This window comes from Coffea arabica, chromosome 10e (genome assembly GCF_036785885.1).
Source record: "Coffea arabica cultivar ET-39 chromosome 10e, Coffea Arabica ET-39 HiFi, whole genome shotgun sequence".
Classification (NCBI taxonomy): Eukaryota; Viridiplantae; Streptophyta; class Magnoliopsida; order Gentianales; family Rubiaceae; genus Coffea; species Coffea arabica.
The window spans coordinates 8,475,934-8,499,352 of record NC_092328.1 but is presented as its reverse complement, the minus strand read 5'-3'; the positions used below and the strand labels follow the sequence as shown (position 1 = coordinate 8,499,352).

The window sequence follows — 23,419 nt, the reverse complement described above, 5'->3', positions numbered from 1 at the left end:
TACATGTCTTAAGCCAAAAAGTAAAGTACAAGGGAAAAGTCAACAATTTTCTTTGCTAAGCTAAAGACGAAAAGCTAAGAATTAAGCCAGCCCCCATCTGATCCTCCTTTTCTTCCCTTTATTGCGGCAGCTCACAGCAGGAAGAGAAGCCCTCCGTCAGTCATTCCTTTGCGAAAATTACCAAAATGGGCGTGACATCTCCTGTTCCAAAAGTGCCCCTGGGACAAGCTTTATCATCTGAATTCTTTTCCTGTCAATTTGGTACCTGTTATCATATTTTCGTTCTACTCCCTGAAATATATGTAAATTAAGGAAAATGAGTAGAATCCAGCAATTAATCCACATCAAGTCAGGTAACAGGGGAAAATAATAATAAAATAAATAGATAAATTTTAGCCTATCACTCAAATTCGTTTTTGAGGAATATAGTGAATCAGTTAATGATATTAGTTCTTTTACCACTAATTTGGGTTGCAAATAATGTTTGGTCCTGTACAGTGGTTAATGCTCCGGCATTTCTTAAGCTTGGATTCTTTGAATTCTCATGGTCTTCATTTTTTTTTTCAATTTCCAACTTCAGGTATTGACTACTCAAACCTGGATTTTTTTTGGAATATTCACGATTTTTCATTTCTTTCTCAGTTATTAGTACGTAGATTACTGTAGCTAAACTCCTACAAATTTATGTGAATGGGTTGGCCATTTTTTAGAAAACTTTTATATTATTTCTTAAACACTGTTGTCCAACCAAAATTTTACTTTTCCAACATATTATCTCTCTATAGTACATCACTAAAATACGACACCGTTATTCTTAAATAAGGTTTCCAAATATACTAAATTTCAATTTAAACGTAAGTCTTGTCGACGCTTACATGTCTGGTCTTTCTATTTGTTGCAGAAATAAGGGAGGTGTCCAAAATAAAGGAAAGGCACCTGCAAGCACTTGGGATTGTAGAGTTTGTCTGCGAGCAGTTAAAAAAGGAAGAAGATATCAATTCTGTTCAGGAATACTTCATCCCTGATAATCATACCCCAATCTTGCACTTAGCCATAGAGCAAGGAGCTTTTGAACTTGTAGAAGTGTTTAAATCATTTTTCTGATCTAATTTGGTATGCAGGAAGAAACACCAAACGGTTGTTATTGCACGTGGCCGTCGAGCATCGCCAAGTGAAAATATTTAATCACATAATAGAGTTGATCGGAAATAATACAAAGGCCTTTGCCGAATTACAAGCTGATAAGGGAAATAATATCCTTCATTTGGCGGCAAAATTGGCTTCTACATCTCAAGTCGCTTCTGTGCCAGGTCCTGCATTTCAGATGCAGCTAGAATTCCAATGGTTCAAGGTACGTAATGCCTTGTTGTAGTAATTCTATTTTAAACCGTCTTTACAAAACCTTGGATTAGTCTCCTTTGCATGCAAGTTTCTTGCTTAACCAAGCCGTGGCATATATCATACTTCTAAATAGTACGTTTTGGATCTTTTAATCGTACTTTTTCATATCACATCTACATTACACCATATTTTAGTATGATAGTTGCCTGCATGACCCTAATGGCTTCTGGATATAAACTAAAAAGGCAAGTGTCGCCTTAAAATATATGGTGTAACAAAAACAAATGCCAGAAAGTGTAATAGTGTACCCAAAACTAAAGCCTTCTGTTACGTAGCGTCCTTGGTTTTCTCATTTTGTGTTATGATGGTTATTTCGCTATAAATTATTTGCCCAGTGCACATAGAAACCTAGTATTAGCAATTAGAGTGCATATAGAAACCTAGGCTAATCCTCTAATTAACTGCATGCAGGCCGTGGAAGCAATAGTCTATTACGAGTTAAGGATAAAAAAGAATGACAAAGGAAAAACTCCTCGAGAATTATTCTCTGATACCCATGAAAAGTTGCTAAAGAATGCAAAGGGATTGACGAAGGATTTATCAAACTCGTGCATGGTGGTAGCTACTCTGGTCGCAACAGTTGCATTTGCTGCTATGATCACCGCACCCGGTGGCAATGATAGTGAGGAGAAATTTCCAAATTTGTGGTGAATTTTAAAAAAATTCTACAAAAGGGGTGATTTTGGTGAGATATTCCGTAGGGGGGTCTTCGCATTCGAGGAATGCGAACTCAGCAGAGGCCAGTAAAATTTTTGTGCTTTTTTTTTCGGAGGCAGAGATCTTTTTGTATTAAAACAAAATGTTTAAAGATCTCGCATTGGCGTTCGCATTCCTTAAAATTTTTTTTTCAGGGGGCAATAGAACTCGCATTCGCGGAATGCGAGCTCAATAGAGCTCCACACTAAGTATAATTTAAATTTTTTTGCTTTTTTTTGGGAGCTAGAGAATTTTTTCCAGAAAATAGTAAGAGCTAAATGCGAGCTCCTAAATAAAATTTTTCAAATAGCTTGCATTTGATAAATTGGACCTCCAAAAATTGTATTTAATTTTTTTGTTAGATTTCGCATTTATAAGTATGACTTTCAGAAAATTAAATTCAAACTTGCTAGAAAAAAAATTTAAAATGAAATTTACGAGCTCCCACCAAAATGTAAAATTAACTGTAAATGTTGTTTGTTTTGTAGAATTTGCCTTTACTAAAATGCTGTCGGTAGTAAAATCTTATTTTAAAAGCTCTACTAAAATTTTATATTTCGGAGAAATGTTAGAGAAATGTTATTTAAAAATCTGTAATTACCAGAGGAATAAATTTTTTTTATTTTAAAACTTGCACATGCCTAAAGTCATCAAATATGTGCTCAAAAAAAATCATATTTCTTTTATATTAAACAAAATTAGTAATTGTACGGTTGGAAATACGTTATTTTATTTTTAAATGGTGGAAAAAGTACACATGCATAGTTCTTTCTATTTCATATATCAATATAAAAATAGAATGAAATTGTTAACATGTAAGGTGTTGACTATATTTTATAAATAAAATACTAACTTTTTTTCCTTTTTTATCAAATAAATTTTTTCTATCAAATTCTAATTTTCCTTTGTTATTAATGAATCGTATTTATTTGTTGACACCGATGAATATTAGTTATAAGAATCTAATAGTTAATAGTCAATAATATCTGTTACAATTTCAACTGTAATTTTAGAAATTTCATAACGCGATGTTATTTAAAAAAATTATATAAGTTATTTTTATGAAGTGCATGTTATTTGTTTGGTAGTTGAAAAGGAAAAGAAAAAAAATTAAATCAAATATCTAGCGATTAAATCTTGCGTGTTTTACCTTTTACAATTATTGGTAGGATTACTATTTTGATTAAAAAATAAAGCGATAATCAAGGCAAATTTATTGTCATGCAAAAATCCTAAAACCCTAAGTGTTAAAGCCGTAAAACACTAAATCGTAAATCTTAGAAACCAAATCCTTGTAAACCCTAAAACATTAAATCAAGGTTGTTGGGTTTATTAAAATCCATTAAAAAATATTTTTGCGGCACGATAGGATTACTATTTTAATCAAAAATCTAAAGTCCTAATCAAGGCACACTATTGTCAAACTAAAATCCTACAACCCTAAACCCGAAAGTGCTATTCTCCTAAAACACTAAATCTTGATCTCTAAAACCCTAAAACCCTGAATCCTAAAAGCCTCAAACCCTGAGTGCTATCTCTAATGTAGTCAGTAGCTGAACCAAAGATATGATGTTTTCTTTTGTCTACAACTCATTTAGTCTTCTCTTTTGTTGCAGAAGCATGTGCCACCGATTTCTGTTCCTCAAAATAGCTGGAAAAGTTGCGAGAAAGGTAAAGGAAAACGGCTGTGTCACTTGCCGAAGAGAGAGACAGATCCGAGTCTCGGATCCGAGGATTGAATATAGATCCGAGCTCGGATCTTTAGGATCCGAAAACTTCCCATGATGGATCCGGGGTCGGATCTTCTGACCTCGGATACACTCCTCCAGAAGTACAGACGAGGGATCGGATCTCTCTTTGCTCTCACGGATCCGAGCTCGGATCCGTGCCATTAAATTTTCAGTTTTTTCGCTTCTTTCCTTTTTCCTTCATTTTTGCTCCTAATTTCTTGTGTACTTTATCCTCTGGACAATCCTTACACTTCTTTCAGCTCGTGCATGAATTTCATATATCGATATCCTTCACAATTTCACAAAATTAATGCATTAATCCACTCATTTAATCCACTCATTAATCCACTCACAATTTCACAGAATTGAACATTTTGGTCATTAACTTGAAATATTGGAAAATATTTTAAAAATTTTTTACAGAGTTTCCCCATTAAAATGGACAAAACTCCCTGTCAACAACCTCAATTTCAAGAAAATTAACCACAATACAACATTTCCAAATAAAATTCCAACATTTTTAAGCCATAGACAACTCAAATCATGCATTTCAAGACACAATCCCCATAAGATAAAGTAATCCCTCCCCTACACTTAAATTTAACAATGTCCTCATTGTGAAGAAGGTAATAGAAACTGAAACTTCCCTCAAAATAAGTGGTGATTCAATTTGAAGCCATTAATCCTCACGATCATCCAAATTCTGTTGGTAATGAAACAAAAGAGTACAAAAAACCTTGAGTAGCACAAGTGAATCCAATATGAAAACTACAAAGTTTAAACCGAACACAATACACGAAAAATATAGCAACAAAAGATGTAATGAGCTAAAGATCTTCATGACTGCTCAGAACGAGGGTCTACTGCCTCCTTATTTCCATCAGAACGGGGGTCTACTGCCTCCTCATTTCCATGTGATGTACCAATATGCCCCTTCTCCTGCTGAGGCGTCGGAGTAGGTGACCGGCGGATATGGAAATGATCCTCGATCGCACGAAAACGGCGATCATGTCTGTCGAGTCGCTCTGTCATCATCCTCTCGGTCTGGTCAATGCGCTCGACGACTCGTGTCTCCATACAGCAGATGGCATTGAGGAGCTCTTGCCACTTGGATCGCAGCGGAGGTGGTGGGCGTGAAACGGGTGGAGAAAGAGTTTGTTGTGCCCCTGTCTCTTGAGCTTCTGGTTCCTACTGAGTGTGAGGTGGGGGCTGAGCAGAAGTCGAAGCTTCTCCAGTGTCTCGAACCAGAGAAGCTCCAAAATCTGTAGAGATATTCAAGGATTTGAGTATCGAGGCACTGACCTCGTCGGCGGACCTAGTGACAATGGTTCGCTCGCTTCTGATAGAACGGTTATTTGGCGTATTTTGCACTACTATCTTGTCCTAATTTTGGCTATTCACGGTACTAAGAATTGAAATTTCACTCATATTCGATATTTGTGTGAATTGTAGGTGGTAGGCATGAAAAATGATCTTGCGGGATGAATTTCCAGAAGACTTACCGTTCCAAGGCGTGGCCACGCCTTGGAAGGCGGACGAAACCGAAAGACGGACCGTGGTCCACGTGAACCCGGAACGTGGGATCAGAACTCTGGAGACAACACTAGGCTTTGCACCAGACGTTTCCTGCTTTGACTCTTATTTGTGGGCGGCGGCTATAAAGCAGGATTCAGAAAGAATCAAGACCGGAGCTTTTAATTCTCTTTTTTCTACTTTTTTGTCGGACGCTTTTTCCTGTTTTCCTTCTTTTACTTTCGTTTCGCCTGCGACTAGCGGCTAGCGGCCAGACATTGAATATTTCTGCGGATTGCATCTGGGCTCTGTACAACGGAAACCCTTTTTCACTGCTTGCTTTTGACTCTTCTAAATTCCGTGAGATTCCTCTTGTGTTTTTCCAATTCTTCGGAAATCAATTGAATGTACTCAACTAAATCACGCGGGATTGACACGATGAGGAGCGGCTAATTTCCTCCTCTACCCAAAGGTTGACGCGAAGGCGCGGTCCATAATATCTGTGAGATCTAACTGAATCTTCATTATTTCCTCCAATTAATTGCTATTCGTGCGTTTCCTGAATTAATTGTTTATGGGTATTTGATTAATTGAATATCAACGGCCGGGTATTTGGTTTAATTTAATAGCCTACTGCCACGTTAATTAAATAGAATCCGTAATTGTTCATTTAGTTAGCGCCCCGTGGTAACCACCATAATTGGCTTTATGATGGGGAAACGCAAGATCTAATTTAAATAAACCCTCTTAGCGTGTTTATTGGTTAGGGTTGGGTTCTTCTAGCTTTAATGCAATTGGGTAATTAAATTCCTACGGTCGTACCTAGGGTTGTTATCTGGTTAGAGAAGCAGTCAATGGTCGTACCTTGACTGTCGAAAAAGTAAGAAAGAGCTGGTTGTCAGAACTTATTGATGGCTATAACCAACCTAGTGATAAATGGGTGAAATATCTTTGCATCGATGAGCATTTAATTGGACCGTGCCTGAGCAATTGATCCTTTGGGTAGAACTTTTATTAATTGCTATTTTCAGTAAATTGTGCTTTGTGAGTTAGTTTTGAATTTTGTTTGTTTTATTTTATTTGTGTGCCTCCCATTGAAAATCCCCCAATTCTGTTCTACTGATTTGGAAAGAAATAATTTCCTACCTGCTCCCTGTGGATTCGATCCTACTCACCGCTATATACAAAATTTGTAATTTTCTTGAGTAGGTATTTATTATTGTGCAGGTTCGGCACCTGTCAATTTTTGGCGCCGTTGCCGGGGAGCTGGCGTTTGGATTATTTGTTTCTTTTTAAATTCAGTTTTTACTTTATTTTATTCTTCTTGGTATTTTTGCTAGTTTATGCCCCGTTCTTCTCGCACAGGTGAATTAGTATACGATCCTGAGGTTGAGAAGGCAGCGCGTAGGCGGAGGCAAGAGACCAAGAGGCAAAAAGAAGGGCACTTATTTGCTGAAAACGAGTCAGCGGAAGACGAATTAAGCATGGCCAACAACCAAACATTGAGGGAGCTGGCTGCCCCGGAACTGACTCACCAGCCCTTATGCATCACATTCCCCGCTTTGGCTGAGAATACCGCTTTCGAACTAAAGTCGGGATTAATTCAACTCTTACCCTCTTTCCATGGTCTCTCTGGCGAAGAACCCCACAAGCACGTAAAGGAGTTCGAGGTGGTCTGCTCTAGTATGAAACCTCCTGGGGTCACTGAAGAGCAAATTAGACTGAGAGCCTTCCCGTTCTCTCTCAAAGATGCAGCTAAAGATTGGCTGTACTACCTACCAGTAGGTAGTATTACCACGTGGGCGCAGCTGAAAAAGAAATTCTTGGAAAAATTCTTCCCTGCATCCCGGGCTGCGAGTTTGAGGAAGGAGATCTGCGGCATAAAACAATACCCCGGTGAGTCCTTGTACGAATACTGGGAAAGGTTTAACAAGTTGTGCACTAGATGCCCGCAGCATCAAATTAGTGAGCAACTGTTAATCCAATACTTCTACGAAGGGCTCCAATCAACCGATAGGAGTATCATCGACGCTGCAAGTGGGGGGAGCACTGGCAAACAAGACACCAAGAGAAGCGTGGGAGCTCATCGAAGCCATGGCAGAGAACTCCCAACAATTTGGCTCCCGTGAGAGCAACCCTCCCCGTAGAGTCAACGAGGTAGAGATTTCATCCTTACAGCAGCAAATGTCAGAACTGACGTCAGTTGTTAGGCAATTAGCCATGAGAGACGCGCCGCGAGCGAAGGTGTGTGGAATATGCACTAGCATGGACCATTGCACAGACTCGTGCCCCATTTTGCAAGAGGACGGAGCGGAACAGGTAAACATGGCCGGAGGCGTGCCCGCGCCCCGCAGGCAGTACGACCCATACTCCAATACGTACAATCCGGGCTGGAGGGACCATCCCAATCTCAGTTATGGGAACAGGCAACAAAATGCATTCCCAAATCGTCCACCAGGATTCCACCAGCCATGGCAACCAAAATCGCAACCCTCGTCCTCCAACTCATGAAGTTCTCTGGAGGACCTAGTGAAAAACCTGGCCACGACTACTACCAACCTGGCTACGACAACCGCCCAGCTCCAGCAAGAGACCAGGTCATTGACCACAAATATGGCTCAACTCCAGCAAGAAACTAGAGCCTTAACCATGAGCACCACTCAGTTCCAGCAGGACACAAAAGCAGGCATGAAGGATATGGAGGCTCGAATAAGCCAAATGGCAACTGCCATCAATCGCTTGGAGTCCCACTCTTATGGAAAGTTGCCATCGCAACCCGAGGTAAATCCCAGGAATGTAAGTGCCATGACGCTGAGGAGTGGCAAGGAATTGGAAGGGCCTAAAGTGGAAAATTCAAAAAGCAAAAGTGAAGAGGAGATAGAGAAGGAAATTGAAGAGGAAGGGCGTATTCGCAAGGATCCTAAGGTAACCTTCACTCCTCCGCCCACTATTAAATCTAACTTACCTCCTTTTCCTTGCAGGCTGGAGAAGACAAAAAAGATAGAGAAGGAAAAAGAGCTTTTAGATGTGTTCCGAAAAGTGGAGATTAACATCCCTTTTACTGGATGCAATCAAGCAGATACCGAAATATGCTAAATTTCTCAAGGATCTGTGAACCCATAAGAGGAAACTGAGAGGGGACGAAAGAATAGCGGTGGGAGAGAATGTGTCAGCAATGCTCCAAAGAAAGCTTCCACCAAAGTGTGGAGATCCAGGTATGTTCACGATCCCCTGTAAGATAGGGAATACACCGATCAGGAAAGCAATGTTAGATTTAGGGGCGTCAATCAATGTGATGCCAAAGACCATTTTTGCTTCTCTAAATCTTGGGTCACTTAAAGAAACAGCCATCATAATCCAACTAGCTGATCGCACAAATGCATATCCAGAGGGGCTAGTTGAGGATGTCTTGGTTCAGGTAAATGAATTGGTCTTTCCTGCAGATTTTTATATCTTGAACATGGGAGATGAAAAATCACTGAATCCTTCACCTATCTTGTTAGGTAGACCATTTCTTAGCACTGCTAGAACTAAGATAGATGTGAATGAGGGTACTTTGTCAATGGAATTTGATGGTGAAACTGTGAATTTTAATATTTTTGATGCGATGAAATATCCAGAGGAATCTAACTCGGTTTTTGCTGTGAGCGCTATTGAGCCTTTTGTGCAGGAAACTTTTGAATTAGATGGCAAAGACGCATTGGAAGTGGCTCTAATCAAGCATCTGGAGTTGGGTGTAACTCCTGATGTGGACCTAAGGGGAGATTTGCTCCATGCTGTTGAAGCCTTACACTCAATTCCACCCGTATCCCCAAGGTATGAACTTGCCTCTCTTTTTGTGCCAGAGGCTCAGACAAAGCTGCTCCCTTCAGTTGTGCAGGCACCGGAGTTGGAATTAAAGCCTCTCCCGAAGCATCTAAAGTACGCATTCCTAGGAGATCGGGATACACTCCCGGTGATCATCTCTGCACACCTATCTCCAAGTCAAGAGGACAAACTAGTGCGAATCCTTAGGGAGCATAAGGAAGCAATTGGATGGAGTATAGCCTATATAAAAGGGATCAGCCCGTCCTTGTGCATGCACCGGATAAGACTCGAGGATGATGCAAAGCCAGTGAGGCAAGCACAGCGAAGATTGAACCCTCTGATGATGGAAGTTGTGAAAAAGGAGATACTCAAGCTTCTGGAGGTAGGGATCATTTTCGCTATTTCGGATAGTCCGTGGGTGAGTCCTGTCCAAGTGGTCCCGAAGAAGGCGGGGGTGACCGTGGAGGAGAACCAGGAGGGTGATATGGTCCCGGTCAGAAAAGCTACTGGCTGGCGTCAGTGCATCGACTACCGGAGGCTGAATTCCGTGACTAAAAAGGACCACTTCCCCCTCCCTTTTTTTGATCAAATGGTAGAACGATTGGCAGGTCGTGTTTACTATTGTTTCTTGGACGGCTTTTCAGGTTACTTTCAGATCGCGATCGCACCAGAAGACCAGGAAAAGACCACCTTCACATGCCCATTTGGCACGTTTGCCTACCGCCGGATGCCTTTCGGCCTCTGCAATGCTCCAGCGACCTTTCAACGGTGTATGGTGAGTATTTTCTCTGAGTATGTGAAAAAAATAATCGAGGTGTTCATGGATGATTTTAGTGTATACGGGGACAGTTTTGATGAGTGCCTTGAGAATTTGGCATTAATTCTGAAAAGATGTATAGAGACGAATTTGGTACTTAATTGGGAAAAATGTCACTTTATGGTAGATCATGGCATTGTCTTAGGGCACGTCGTGTCAGCTAAGGGAATTGAGGTAGATAAAGCTAAAATAGACCTTATTTCTGCTCTACCTTACCCCGTATGTGTACGGGAAGTGCGTTCGTTTTTGGGCCATGCAGGTTTTTACAGGAGGTTTATCAAAGACTTTTCAAAGATAGGAGCACCCCTGTTCAAGTTACTGCAGAAGGACGTGCTATTTGATTTCACAAATGAATGTGAGGTGGCTTTTGATAAACTGAAGGAATCATTGACATCGCCGCCTGTCATTCAACCCCCAGATTGGAACCTTCCGTTTGAAATCATGTGCGACGCGAGTGACTATGCCGTGGGGGCCGTGTTGGGACAAAGAATTGGAAGAGCACCACACGCGATCTATTACGCGTCGAGAGCCTTAAGTGGAGCCCAACTTAATTACTCCACGACGGAGAAAGAATTATTAGCTGTTATTTTTGCACTAGAAAAATTTAGGTCATATTTATTGGGTGCAAAAGTAATAGTTTTCTCTGATCATGCAGCTTTGAGGTACTTGCTGGCGAAGAAGGATGCTAAACCAAGGTTGATCAGGTGGATTTTGCTCCTGCAGGAGTTCGACCTAGAAATCAGGGATAAGAGCGGAGCCGAGAATCTGGTGGCTGATCATTTGAGCCGGTTGCTCACAAATCAAGAGGATCTACCGTTAAGAGAATCATTTCCTGAGGAACAATTATTAGCCATTGAGTCGTCAATACCTTGGTATGCTGACATTGTAAATTTTTTGGTAACGAATCAATTACCTGCAGGGTGGTCAAAAGCTAAAAGAGATAAGCTAAAGAGTGATGTCAAACATTACCTTTGGGATGACCCCTACCTGTGGAGGCAATGCTCAAACCAAGTAATAAGAAGGTGTGTAAGTGCAGGTGAGTTTCACTCTATTTTGACTTTTTGTCATTCGTTTGCATGTGGAGGGCATTTTGGTCCTAAGCGGACAACTCGTAAGGTGTTGGAAAGTGATTTTTATTGGCCTACTCTCTTCAAGGATGCATACTTGTTCTGCAAATCTTGTGATAAGTGTCAAAGGGTGGGGAATATCTCTCGTAGAGACCAAATGAGTCAAACCCCCATATTATTTGTTGAGATTTTTGATGTCTGGGGTATAGATTTCATGGGTCCCTTCCCCTCATCTTTTGGTTTCCTGTACATTTTACTTGCTGTTGACTATGTTTCCAAGTGGGTGGAGGCAAAAGCCACCCGGACTAATGATTCTCGAGTGGTTGCAGATTTTATAAGATCTAACATCTTCGTCCGTTTTGGAATGCCGAGAGCCATAGTGAGTGACAGGGGCACCCATTTCTGTAATAAGACGATCACTGCTTTGTTTCGTAAGTATGGTGTGCTCCACAAAGTGTCCACTCCCTACCATCCCCAAACGAATGGTCAGGCCGAAGTATCGAATAGAGAGGTTAAGTCGATTCTGGAAAAGATGGTGAGACCTGATAGAAAGGATTGGAGTGTGAAACTGGAGGATGCTCTCTGGGCTTACCGCACTGCGTATAAAACGCCAATTGGAATGTCCCCTTACAGGTTAGTTTTTGGGAAGCCGAGCCACTTACCGGTAGAATTTGAACATAAGGCGTTTTGGGCCCTCAAGCGGTGTAATATGGACCTTATGGAGGCCGGAGGAAATAGAAAGCTCCAATTACAAGAGTTGGAGGAGCTAATGAATGAAGCCTATGAGAATGCAGCAATTTATAAGGAGAAAAACAAAGTCTTTCATGACCAACAAGTCTCAAGGAAGTCGTTTGTCGTTGGGCAAAAAGTCCTACTTTATCACTCGAGGCTTAAGCTGTTTCCTGGTAAGTTGCGTTCCCGTTGGATTGGTCCATTTGTTGTTACTAATATTTCTCATTATGGCGCAGTGGAAATCCAAAGTCTCAAGACGGAGAAAAAGTTCGTAGTCAACGGTCATCGTTTAAAGCCTTATTATGAAGGGTTTAATAGCGAGCACGTGGAGGTTCTATTCCTTGATGATCCAAGTGGTGAAGTCTAGACCGTTGAAAACTATGTCTAGCCAAAGACGTTAAAGAAAGGCGCTGCTTGGGAGGCAACCCAAGAAGTACAATATTAGTTGTGATCATTTTTCCTTACTTTATGATTTTTCAGTGTTATTTTAATGTTTTGATGTTTTTTGTGGTGTTGGACAGAAGAGTAGGGGTTCCAAGGTGCCGCGCGCGCAGACAGCAGCCGCGCGAGCACTCTCCAGCGCGCCAGCCCCCTTGCATTTTCTCCTGCCGCGCACCGCCTCAGCCCGCAACCTCGCCAGTCGCACACCAACGCCCGTGACCTATTCTTTCGACCAGTCCTCTGCGCGCGCCCAGCCTCAGCTCTCATTCTCCGCCAATTTCTTCTTCAGCGTGGACAAAGAAAAAAAGTGGTACCCCTATTTGCCTTTCTTGTTAAACTGGTGACTTCGAGTGGGAATTTTAATTGCTGAATGTTTGCCCCTTTTTGGGTCGCTATAATTGTTGGTATTGTCGGGGGAACATTTGGTTGTTGTCTGGCTGGGAGAGTCCTCATATCTGCCTTGCATTCATTATCTATTTTGGGAAATCTGTGGGCTCTAGTGAATTTATTATTTGGAACAAGTGGTCAGTTGCTCGTTGATAGTTGCCTGTTATTGACTGATATCTTGTTTTGAGGGGAGTTGGAGTGGTCTTCTTTATTGTTGTCGGCTATTTAACAGCAGTGGGGCATTGGTTGGTGTTTGTTGACCGGTTGCTGTTTGGTGGGGACATTGTGTTCCCTCTTTGCTATTGGACTGTTGATTGTTGAATATTATTGGTTACCTGTGGTCCCGTGTCTTCTTTTGGGTAATTGATTGGCTATCTCCGGGCTGCTTTACATTTCATTTCTGGGCATCCGAATGCCTGCAAAGAAGGCGACAACTGCTGGGCCGTCTGGGTCCCAACCTCGCAAGAGGCGAGCCCCGGTTCAACCCACCATTCGGTCTCGTTTGGGCCTGAATAAGAGCACTATGTCTCCCGGAGGAGGGGGGGAAACGGTCACTAATCTTACACAGGCACAAGTGGAGCGGTTTAATAACTTGGCAAACCGTCCTTTTACTCCTTGTAGGTGCTTTCATGCCCCGACCTTGGACCATTTGCGAATTGCACGGGAGGTTGAACAGTTATTCTCAGCCATAGGTTGGCAACAATATCTAACCATTAACTATCCTACGTTTCAGGAGCTGTGTTGTGAACTCTTCTCCACATTCGAGTTCAACAGAAATGAATTCATCACTTTGGATGAGCCGGAGGTCATTAATTTCAGATTGGGAGGTACTCAGTTTGGTATGTCAATTAATGAGTTTAACCTGACTTTGGGGTTTGCTAGTGAGGACACCATTGCTTCTGGGGCATATAAATCAGTGCGTGTGACTACACCCGACCGTTCTCTACTGACTACATTGACATTTGGAGGGAGTGGTCCACGGATCGTCAACTTTACAATCCGAGTCAGTCGAAGGCCTCCCATCTGAAGGATCCAGTCTTGAAGGTTGTCCACAGGTTTTTAGCTCACAATTTCTCGGGGCGAAAGGATACCTCCGGCACACTTACCAAGGTGGAATTCTATTTTCTTTGGTGCATGCGCAACAAGGTTAAGGTTAACTTTGGATGTTGGGTGGCCACCCAGATGGAAACGGTCATGCAAAAGCGTAATAAGCCGGTGATACTGGGATCACTCATTACTCACTTGGCCATTCGAGTGGGAGTGCTTGATCTGGACAAGGAGCACAACTACACTCTAGCTCGAGAAAATGAACCCCTGGATTTGCGTAGCTTGGAGCGAATGGGGGTTATTTTCAAAGTGGGCGATGTTTATCAGTTTACGCCTCCTGGTGAGGGCGGGCCGCGGCCTCGGGTGCCTACCACTGCACCCTCCACTGACTCGCCACCCCATCCGGACCAGGCGGGTCCGTCCTCCTCTCATCCTTCGCCTGCTGGAGACCCCCGTTACCCGGACCTCCAAGTGGGTCTTCATGAACTCAACACCCAACTGGCAAGGATAGATGGCCGGCTTATGGCGCTCCAGGTTTTCGCCCGCATTCAGGCAGAGAATCAAGCAGCTTACTATGCTCATATTGGCTTCCAGCCGCCGCATCCGCCGCCTCCTTAGGCTCCGGGCGCACCTTTTCAGTAGTCAGGGAAGTTTTCGCTCCCTCTGCCCTTGCAATTTATTTTTCTAGGTTACATTGAGGACAATGTAGGTTTTAGGTGTGGGGGGAGTGGTTTCCATTACTTTCTTTTTCATTAGTTCTTTCTTTTTGCTTTGTTACTTAAAAAAAAAAAGAAAAAAAAGAAGACAGAAGAAATGGAAAAAAATGAAAAAAACATTGTAGTTAGTCGCCTTTTTGGTTATTTTTATGCTTGTTTGTGTTGGGGCATGTTGCTGTGATGAATGACATAATCAAAGTGAGTGGGTATGTCATCGTATATGCTGGCTGTGCATTTTGTTTCCCTTGGCAATGTCATTGAATGTTGAGTATGCTGGAATTTACCCATTTTTGTAACTCTTGGGGAGCTTTTGAGCCTTACTTGAGCATTTTATTCTTGTTCGCTCTATTTTGTTTGATTAAGTGGGTATCGCACATAGTATGAACATTCTAGAACTTGCTATTTTGTACATGTCAAGACCGCATTTTGATGAACTGAGTGCATTTGAAATGATAAGGGCATTTAGGATTTAACCCTCTTCCGCTATCTAAAAAATCAAACCCTCATTTTATATCCCAATAGTGAACCAACTTGAGCTTCTGTCCTTCGTTTCTGGTTGATATCCGTGTTTGTTAACCCAAGACCCCTTTAAACTTTCTCGTTTATTCATGTGTTGTCAAGGGATGTCTGAAATCCATCATTTGTGCAAAGCAAACGAATTTGGGGTTGAAAGTGCTGATAGATTAGGAGCTATATGATGCTATCTTTGTGTAAAGGAGGGGAAATTGGGAAAAAAGGCCACTGACCAGAGGACTTTGGCTTACAAGGCGTGCCCACGCCTTACAGGACTGTCTCTTGAAAAAAAAAAAAAAAAGTGAAAAAAATTCATGAAGAGACCTTGTGACCAGAGGACTATGGGCTACAAGGCGTGCCCACGCCTTGCGAGCCGACCAAAAATAATGGGGCACTTGTACAGGGTGTACAGCAAGTGGAAATTGCCTTGTTTACAAAACCCCTCCGGTAAAGCACTGTGGTTATTGGTGAGTTTCGGACATACTCTTGACACTTTACCCACTATCTATACTTTCTAAACCCGCCTTTCACCTGAGCCTCATTACAACCCTATTAAAGTCCCTTTGATTTATGTGTTTAGTTCACTTTTAAGTGGTGGAGATGTGATAAATGTGCAAGCCTATGGTAATGGCATTCCGTGATGTTGAATTGAGTGATCCTAGTATTCATATATATCCTTTGAATTATAACATGTCCCGTGTGTTCTACCTTTGGTGATATTGTCAGGGACCCTAGATGTTTGTGTTAGTATAGACTGCTACATGACCTCTGCTCTCTTGGTTGTACTTCTGAGCTCCGAAATGCTTGAGGGCAAGCATTGTCTAGGTGTGGGGGGATTTGATAGAACGGTTATTTGGCGTATTTTGTACTACTATCTTGTCCTAATTTTGGCTATTCACGGTACTAAGAATTGAAATTTCACTTATATTCGATATTTGTGTGAATTGTAGGTGGTAGGCATGAAAAATGATCTTGCGGGATGAATTTCCAGAAGACTTACCGTTCCAAGGCGTGGCCACGCCTTGGAAGGCGGACGAAACCGAAAGACGGACCGTGGTCCACATGAACCCGGAACGTGGGATCAGAACTCTGGAGACAACACTAGGCTTTGCACCAGACGTTTCCTGCTTTGACTCTTATTTGTGGGCGGCGGCTATAAAGCAGGATTCAGAAAGAATCAAGATCGGAGCTTTTAATTCTCTTTTTTCTACTTTTTTGTCGGACGCTTTTTCCTGTTTTCCTTCTTTTACTTTCGTTTCGCCTGCGGCTAGCGGCTAGCGGCCAGACATTGAATATTTCTGCGGATTGCATCTGGGCTCTGTACAACGGAAACCCTTTTTCACTGTTTGCTTTTGACTCTTCTAAATTCCGTGAGATTCCTCTTGTGTTTTTCCAATTCTTCGGAAATCAATTGAATGTACTCAACTAAATCACCCGGGATTGACACGATGAGGAGCGGCTAATTTCCTCCTCTATCCAAAGGTTGACGCGAAGGCGCGGTCCATAATATCTGTGAGATCTAACCGAATCTTCATTATTTCCTCCAATTAATTGCTATTCGTGTGTTTCCTGAATTAATTGTTTATGGGTATTTTATTAATTGAATATCAACGGCCGGGTATTTGGTTTAATTTAATAGCCTACTACCACGTTAATTAAATAGAATCCGTAATTGTTCATTTAGTTAGCGCCCCGTGGTAACCACCATAATTGGCTTTATGATGGGGAAACGCAAGATCTAATTTAAATAAACCCTCTTAGCGTGTTTATTGGTTAGGGTTGGGTTCTTCTAGCTTTAATGCAATTGGGTAATTAAATTCCTACGGTCGTACCTAGGGTTGTTATCTGGTTAGAGAAGCAGTCAATGGTCGTACCTTGACTGTCGAAAAAGTAAGGAAGAGCTGGTTGTCAGAGCTTATTGATGGCTATAACCAACCTAGTGATAAATGGGTGAAATATCTTTGCATCGATGAGCATTTAATTGGACCGTGCCTGAGCAATTGATCCTTTGGGTAGAACTTTTGTTAATTGCTATTTTCAGTAAATTGTGCTTTGTGAGTTAGTTTTGAATTTTGTTTGTTTTATTTTATTTGTGTGCTTCCCATTGAAAATCCCCCAATTCTGTTCTACTGATTTGGAAAGAAATAATTTCCTACCTGCTCCCTGTGGATTCGATCCTACTCACCGCTATATACAAAATTTGTAATTTTCTTGAGTAGGTATTTATTATTGTGCAGGTTCGGCACCTGTCAGCTTCCAAGAGGAACCTTGAGCTTCTAAAAAATGAGGGATAGCAGTCGAGGGAATCCAAAGCAAGTCTCGCCAGCCCTCATGCGAGCTGTGGTCCGCATGTAACTGATGATGATGCTGGGCAAAGGAATACCAGTGAACTACCTACCCACACCATGCATCATCTTATCCAAGAAGTAGATGTCACTATTGCGGAGCTCCCGTCTTCCACTCCTCTTGGGTACCACATTGAAGGCGAAGAGATAGAAGATCAAGTGGTACCTATGCTCGAAGGAGTCGGCATACACGGTGAACTTCTTTGAACTTCCTCGCTCCCTATATTGACCCTTTAGACGTACTACCGCTTCTCCCACCTACCAAGGGTCGCGTGCCTTGAATTCTTTAGTCAATGTAACATCCACTCCTTCGTCTTTGAGTTTGGCGATTTTGGTGACTGTATCCCGGTTAAGAGCCACTCTCTTTCCTCGAACCCAGGAGACGATGAGGTTGCCACTGTGACTCTGTTTGTTTTCTACATTGGCGTAGAACTCCCGGACCAGGTTGGGGTAGTAGTGCTTGGGCAATTGAAGGATGTTCTCCCATCCGAGTCTCTTGAATGCCGTAGAGATGTGGAGTGCGCATCCACCTCCGGTGCCAGGTGCTTTTCAATGATAATTTCCTTATCTAAGCCTGCTTCGTACCACTGTTGATTCTCAAGTGACATAAATGTAGTGGTGTCATAATCTGGAAGCGTCTCGTCGCGGCTAGTGGATGCGGTCTTCCGGCGAGACCGAGGTGGTGGCTCAGGCGAAGGAGATTCTTCCTCGGGCGACTCTTCATGTGAGGGAGTGCGTTCCTCGCTTGAAGATGGTGTAGGAGTACGAATACGAGCCCTCCTTATGCGAGCCATAGTTCCTATATAAAAACAAGATGAACGTTCATTAGAACAATATAAACTTACTCACATAGAATTTAAGAAAATTTCAGCAGAGTTTCCCCTTATAAAAGGGCTAAACTCCCTGCCAACATGTACCAAAAAAATAACCAAAGATCCTACTTAACTCATTTCAAACTCAAATGCATATTTTCAGGTAGAATCTCATCAAAGAGTTCGATCATTTGAACCTCAACCATTATTTCAAGAATGAACATGCCTATATATTCATAACTTTATCCACGAATCACACCACAATTGGCTATACCCATTCTTAATAAAGTGCATACGAATGAGCTCCAAATTTACCAAAATAATTACAATTGAACTCAAAGAGATAAGAGATTTCAAGAAAAAAAAAAAATTGAATGTGCTAAACTTAATCATAAACACACTCTTTTACTTAAAGGAATTGGTTCTATTAATCGCATATCATTTTTAATTGGTACAACAGTGACTTATACTCCTTAAAACAAGATTATATATTCAATGGAAACCAACATTCACAAGCCTAAAGAACCAAATTGCTCAAGCCTAATAAATTAAAAAAAATATACCAAAAATATCACCAAATCCACAACTTTTTTCATACTAAGCATAAAAATAGTAGTAACAACATATTCTAGTACAATGTAGCACATTTATAACAAGAAATTTCAACAAATATGCATTTATCACAATATGCCAAAAAACTAGAAAAATGCAAAAATAGGAAATATAAAATCTCAAAGGAAGTTACAAATTGTTACCTCAAATGTGTAGAGTGATGATAGAAGAGGATATTGTTGCAAAAATGAGGAAGAAAACAGTCCAAATTCGGTCCAAATTTGAAGATTTCAGTTCGGCCCTCCTTTAGGTTTTAACACTTGAAATCCCCCAAATTGATGTTTTTCAAATGAAATCTTTGAGAGTTTATGATCACAAGATGTTGAAAAATGATTTTGAGGTGAAAGATTAGGGAATGAACGGATGAAATGGAAGATTAGAGAGAGAGGGTTAGGCTTTGGTGAAAAGAGAGAAGAAAATTTTGAAAAGTGCAGAAACGAGGCTGTGGTTCTGCTATATCCGCGAACCGATCCGAGCTCGGTTCCTTACTGAAAGCCCTCGTATCCGACATGGTTCGGATCCGCACCGCCAGAAGCACAGACGAGACCTCGGATATTTATGAAAATTTTTGGATCCGTGGTCGGATCCGTCTGGGCACTTATGATCCGAGCTCGGATCTGCATTTCTCTGCACTAATTGCAGAAACTGCAATTTTTTCAAACTTTTTCTCCTTTTTTCGGCCAATTCCAAAACACGCTTTGGAAAAATGTTTTATCAATTCTAACCTCCCACGCGCATGTAATATACCAAAAGTACAATATCCAATCTCTTAAAACACATCAAACACATTTACATTGCAAATCGAGGGGTGAGGTTCTGTGATCATTTTTGCATTTTTACACAAAAATGGCACTTTTTGGGCATTACATGCACATCAAATGAGTCCATGAGCATGTATAAACATGTTATCACCAAAACTCACTTGAATATACTGAAAATGCAACTTTGTACGTATGCTTGGGAATTCTAAACACTTAAAGCACAATTTGATAAGAAAACCTTCCTTTTTACACTTGTTCCTCAATTGTACCTCCAAAATAATGATGAAACTCCGGTACCGCCTGCAAACAAGTGAAATATGTCTAATTAGTCAATTAAATCACACCAAAATGCAAAGTAATACATAAAAACACAACTACAATATTATTATTGGGTTGCCACCCAACAAGCGCTTTTGTCTATAGTCGTTGGCTCGACTCAAAAACATTGAATCATTTTAGTAAACTGCTGGGAGCGATTGGTAATATGGATCGAAACTTCTGAGTCAATCCACCATGTGGTGAGTCAATAATTTTATTATAATACAACTACACTAACGAAATAACTACGCATCTTGCTTCTTTATTTTCAAGGTCAATATAAAATAAAATTAAACTGTTAATAAGTTAGGGCCTAATTTTCATCAACAAAATTGGAATCTTATTTGTAACTTACCCATATGAGAATATTAAAGTTTGTTCCCTATATTTAATGGGAAAACTATGAATAACAAAAGGTAAAAAATAACAATTTATAAATATATTATAAATAGTATGTTTAATTTTTTTTTTGTGAAGTTCCGACATGTAATTAACTTACCGTGTATGAACTAGAGGAGAGGTTAGTATAGTTGCACTGCTTTTTTGGTTTACATATGTAGCCTTTTTTTTTGAATTTGTTTAAAAAAGTACTCATATAAAGTGAGAAATAAGATACGCGTGATGGCATTGTTCCACTCATATTCGTGAAATTTTAGAATATATACAAAATGTCACAAAAAAAAGTATGTAATCCATAAGTTAGGTTATTTATACAATAACGATATAAGTAGCGTGCCATCAATGCTGCCCAAGTTTTCCATGAGTACCACATGTTGTTGGTTTGGATATTCTTTGGTTTCGACGTGGTTGGTTTGGCACTACTGTATGGACTTGAGTAATATGTGTCAACAGTGTAGCATCTTGAATTTGACTGCTTGTGCCTTCACCTCCTTCACATTGCTTAGAAGTATGCTGATGTGAGTCCCTATCGGGCGTAAATTCTGAAAAGTCACAGGGGACCTAGAATGCCCAATCGATACGCCTCTCTTATGCATGACTTCGGTCTGAGGTGTGACAAAAGTAGATGCGCCAGCTTGGTCCTAAGTAGCCTGGGAACCTCCATGGAATCCAGTTTGTATGGCGGGTTCTGGTGATCGGAGTCTACGACGTCGTCCACCGCCATGCTGACTTCCGTGGGTATTTCTAGAAGCTCGCTGAACACGACACGGATCAGCATATAGTGGAATCTCTTGTGGCACGTGTGGAGGGCGAAATGCAAGTCGGCGTGACTCTCCTACATAATACAAAGATGTGGATGCAAAATCCCTCAACTCTTGAAAATATCTGTTGTGTTGTTCATCACTAACTGCAAGAGAGTCCTGTGCCATGAAATACATGCGAGACATAGCATCGCTCGGGAGAAACAAATATAAGAATAAGAAGCAGATACTGTGGTAAAAAAATAGTTAAAAAAGGCGAGCAAACTCCAAGTGATTATTAAAAGTGGGTTGGAAATAAACTTACAAGATATTGTGCCCTAAAGCTATCACCCTGAAAGCCCTCTGAAAAAGCGGGAAATCGACTTGGATTTGAAATATAAATCACCGTCCGCTCCCGATACCACTGAACATACTCATCCGATGGATATGTAGTATTTTCAATTACAGTGCCATCTTGTACATGCACACGTCGATCAGTCCAAATATCAATATATTGTCTATGCGTGGTGCTCCAGTCTTGATTCGCCCTACCATGACGATCTAGAGAATGTAGAGCTGCCTGATTATCTGTCAACCTCATATCAGGCAGGGACTGATAAAACCCAAACTGCCGCATAACCCGATGAGGGAGGTGCGGCTCAACTACATCCCAGCAAATAAGATACGTTACGGACCTCCAAATGTACCGACCTACAGTACAATACGCAGGAAGAGAAGCGAGAACGTCCTCCGAATATGGCTGCCATATGAACTGAAAAAATATAAAATCAGAGTTGTTTCATTTTTTCTATTAAGAAATAATAAAACTTCCCAATATTCAACACAGAAAAATGGATGAAAAAAGTGCTAGTCCCCGGTCAATTAAAAAATTTTTGAATTTCTAAAAAAAAATTCGGCAGAGTCTCCCCTATAACTGGAGGTTAACTCCCTGCCAACAAACTCAATTTCCAGGTCACAAAATGCAATCTGACAAACTTATGCTTTCAGTTGTGAAGAAATATTATGCCAAGACTACTGGCACAACTTTTTAAATATTTCTATTGTCCGGACATATGTACAAATTAATAAAGTAGGAACCTGTTTAGAACAAATTAAAGTTGTTTCGATAACAAATGTCATTGACAGGATTGAAATAAGGATGAAACGCGCACCTAACTCCATATGGACCAGGGTAATGCTCCAACGGCGCGATTCGGTCCGGACGCATGGTTGGTATATGTTCCCAAATCCAGAGCTGTTAGGAAATTAGAATCAATGTTAAAATTGCAAAATGATAAAATGCAAAAAACTCAAAACATATCATTATTCGGTGCAATATACCTGTAGCAAAACTAATGGATCGGCAATAGCCAATTTGGCGGGATTCGTGGCATCACAAAGTGACTGATAGAGAGTCGCCAAACACGCACTATCCCAACTATATTGCCCAACAGTTTTCAAGTTCCGCAGTAATGGAAGATACAACAAAGAGACTTTGTTGCCTGACTTATCGGACAATAAATGTCCACCTAATATCAGTAAGAGTTAGATGCGCGCACGCTGCCTACATTCGACATCTGAAGCATCGGGTAGCAATTTTGTATCCAAGACTCTTGCTAAACATCCCAACTTTAGCCTCTGTCCATCAAAGTATCCAACTGCAGGAGAAAATCCAATGAGCTCCTCACAAATGGCTCCCTACTCCTGAATGTTGCGGTATGTGTCTATCCCTATAACCGGTGGACCATCGATATGCAACCCCCACAACACCTCTACATCCTGTAATGTCACGGTAGCCTCTCCAACCTGTAAATGAAATGTATGCGTCTCGGGCCGCCATCTCTCAACTAAACTTATGATCAAAGAATGATCAACCATCTGATATCCACTCTCAAGCACCCCCTCAAATCCAGTCAAGGCAATATAACGACAAACCCGATCAGGAATAGGCGTATGCTCCCAAAATCCTCTGTCACACCGTCTGACATCTAACTGATTGCCCTCAATATGTCCTTGAAAAATGGAATGTGCCCGGTGTGCAGTTCCCGCCGATATAATGTCGTGCACTTATGGTCCTAGATGTAGGTCAGGAGGGATATGTCGGTAGGCCATAATCCCAAGCAAATATCTGCATCGATTAAATTCACTAGTTATGCATAAGTACTTCTCAAAAATTTGTGTATACAATTTTGACCTATACATGGCGTTCAAGACTTTTTTTTTGAGAAAATTTTGATCATATATCCCTTATAAATCGACTAAAACTCCATGCCTATCAGTTATTTTTTTTTTTTTTGAAACATTTGTTATCCCTCTATGTACTCATATACTGCAGCAATCTATTTGTAGTCATATTTTAAAAGTTTTAAAAAAAATTTGACAGAGTCTCCCCTATAAAGCGGCAATAATTCCCTGTCAATCAAACATCAAAATACCATATCCTACATATGCAAGAGCATTAACACATATAACACACCATCCGAACATTCCTTTAACAAATATGTCAACAGATCAATGGATAGGGGATGTAGCGATAAATGAATAAAACTGTTTGTGTATCACGTTT

General features: G+C 41.0%; 1 protein-coding gene across 1 annotated transcript; it reads left to right on the top strand.

Moving 5' to 3' along the window:
• The first annotated feature begins 185 nt into the window (after positions 1-185).
• LOC140015076 (uncharacterized) lies at positions 186-2,052 on the top strand. Its single transcript, XM_072066951.1, has 3 exons — positions 186-261; positions 1,122-1,351; positions 1,813-2,052. The coding sequence occupies exons 1-3, from the start codon at positions 186-188 to the stop codon at positions 2,050-2,052; spliced, it is 546 nt and encodes a 181-aa protein (XP_071923052.1).
• The last annotated feature ends 21,367 nt before the right edge of the window (positions 2,053-23,419 follow it).

Excerpts from the sequence above, each read along its gene's own strand:
- LOC140015076 (XM_072066951.1), top strand. The coding sequence starts at position 186 with ATGGGCGTGACATCTCCTGTTCCAAAAGTGCCCCTGGGACAAGCTTTA. Across the intron at positions 262-1,121 it reads ATTCTTTTCCTGTCAATTTG|GAAGAAACACCAAACGGTTG; the intron begins GTACCTGTTATC and ends TTTGGTATGCAG. Across the intron at positions 1,352-1,812 it reads TAGAATTCCAATGGTTCAAG|GCCGTGGAAGCAATAGTCTA; the intron begins GTACGTAATGCC and ends AACTGCATGCAG.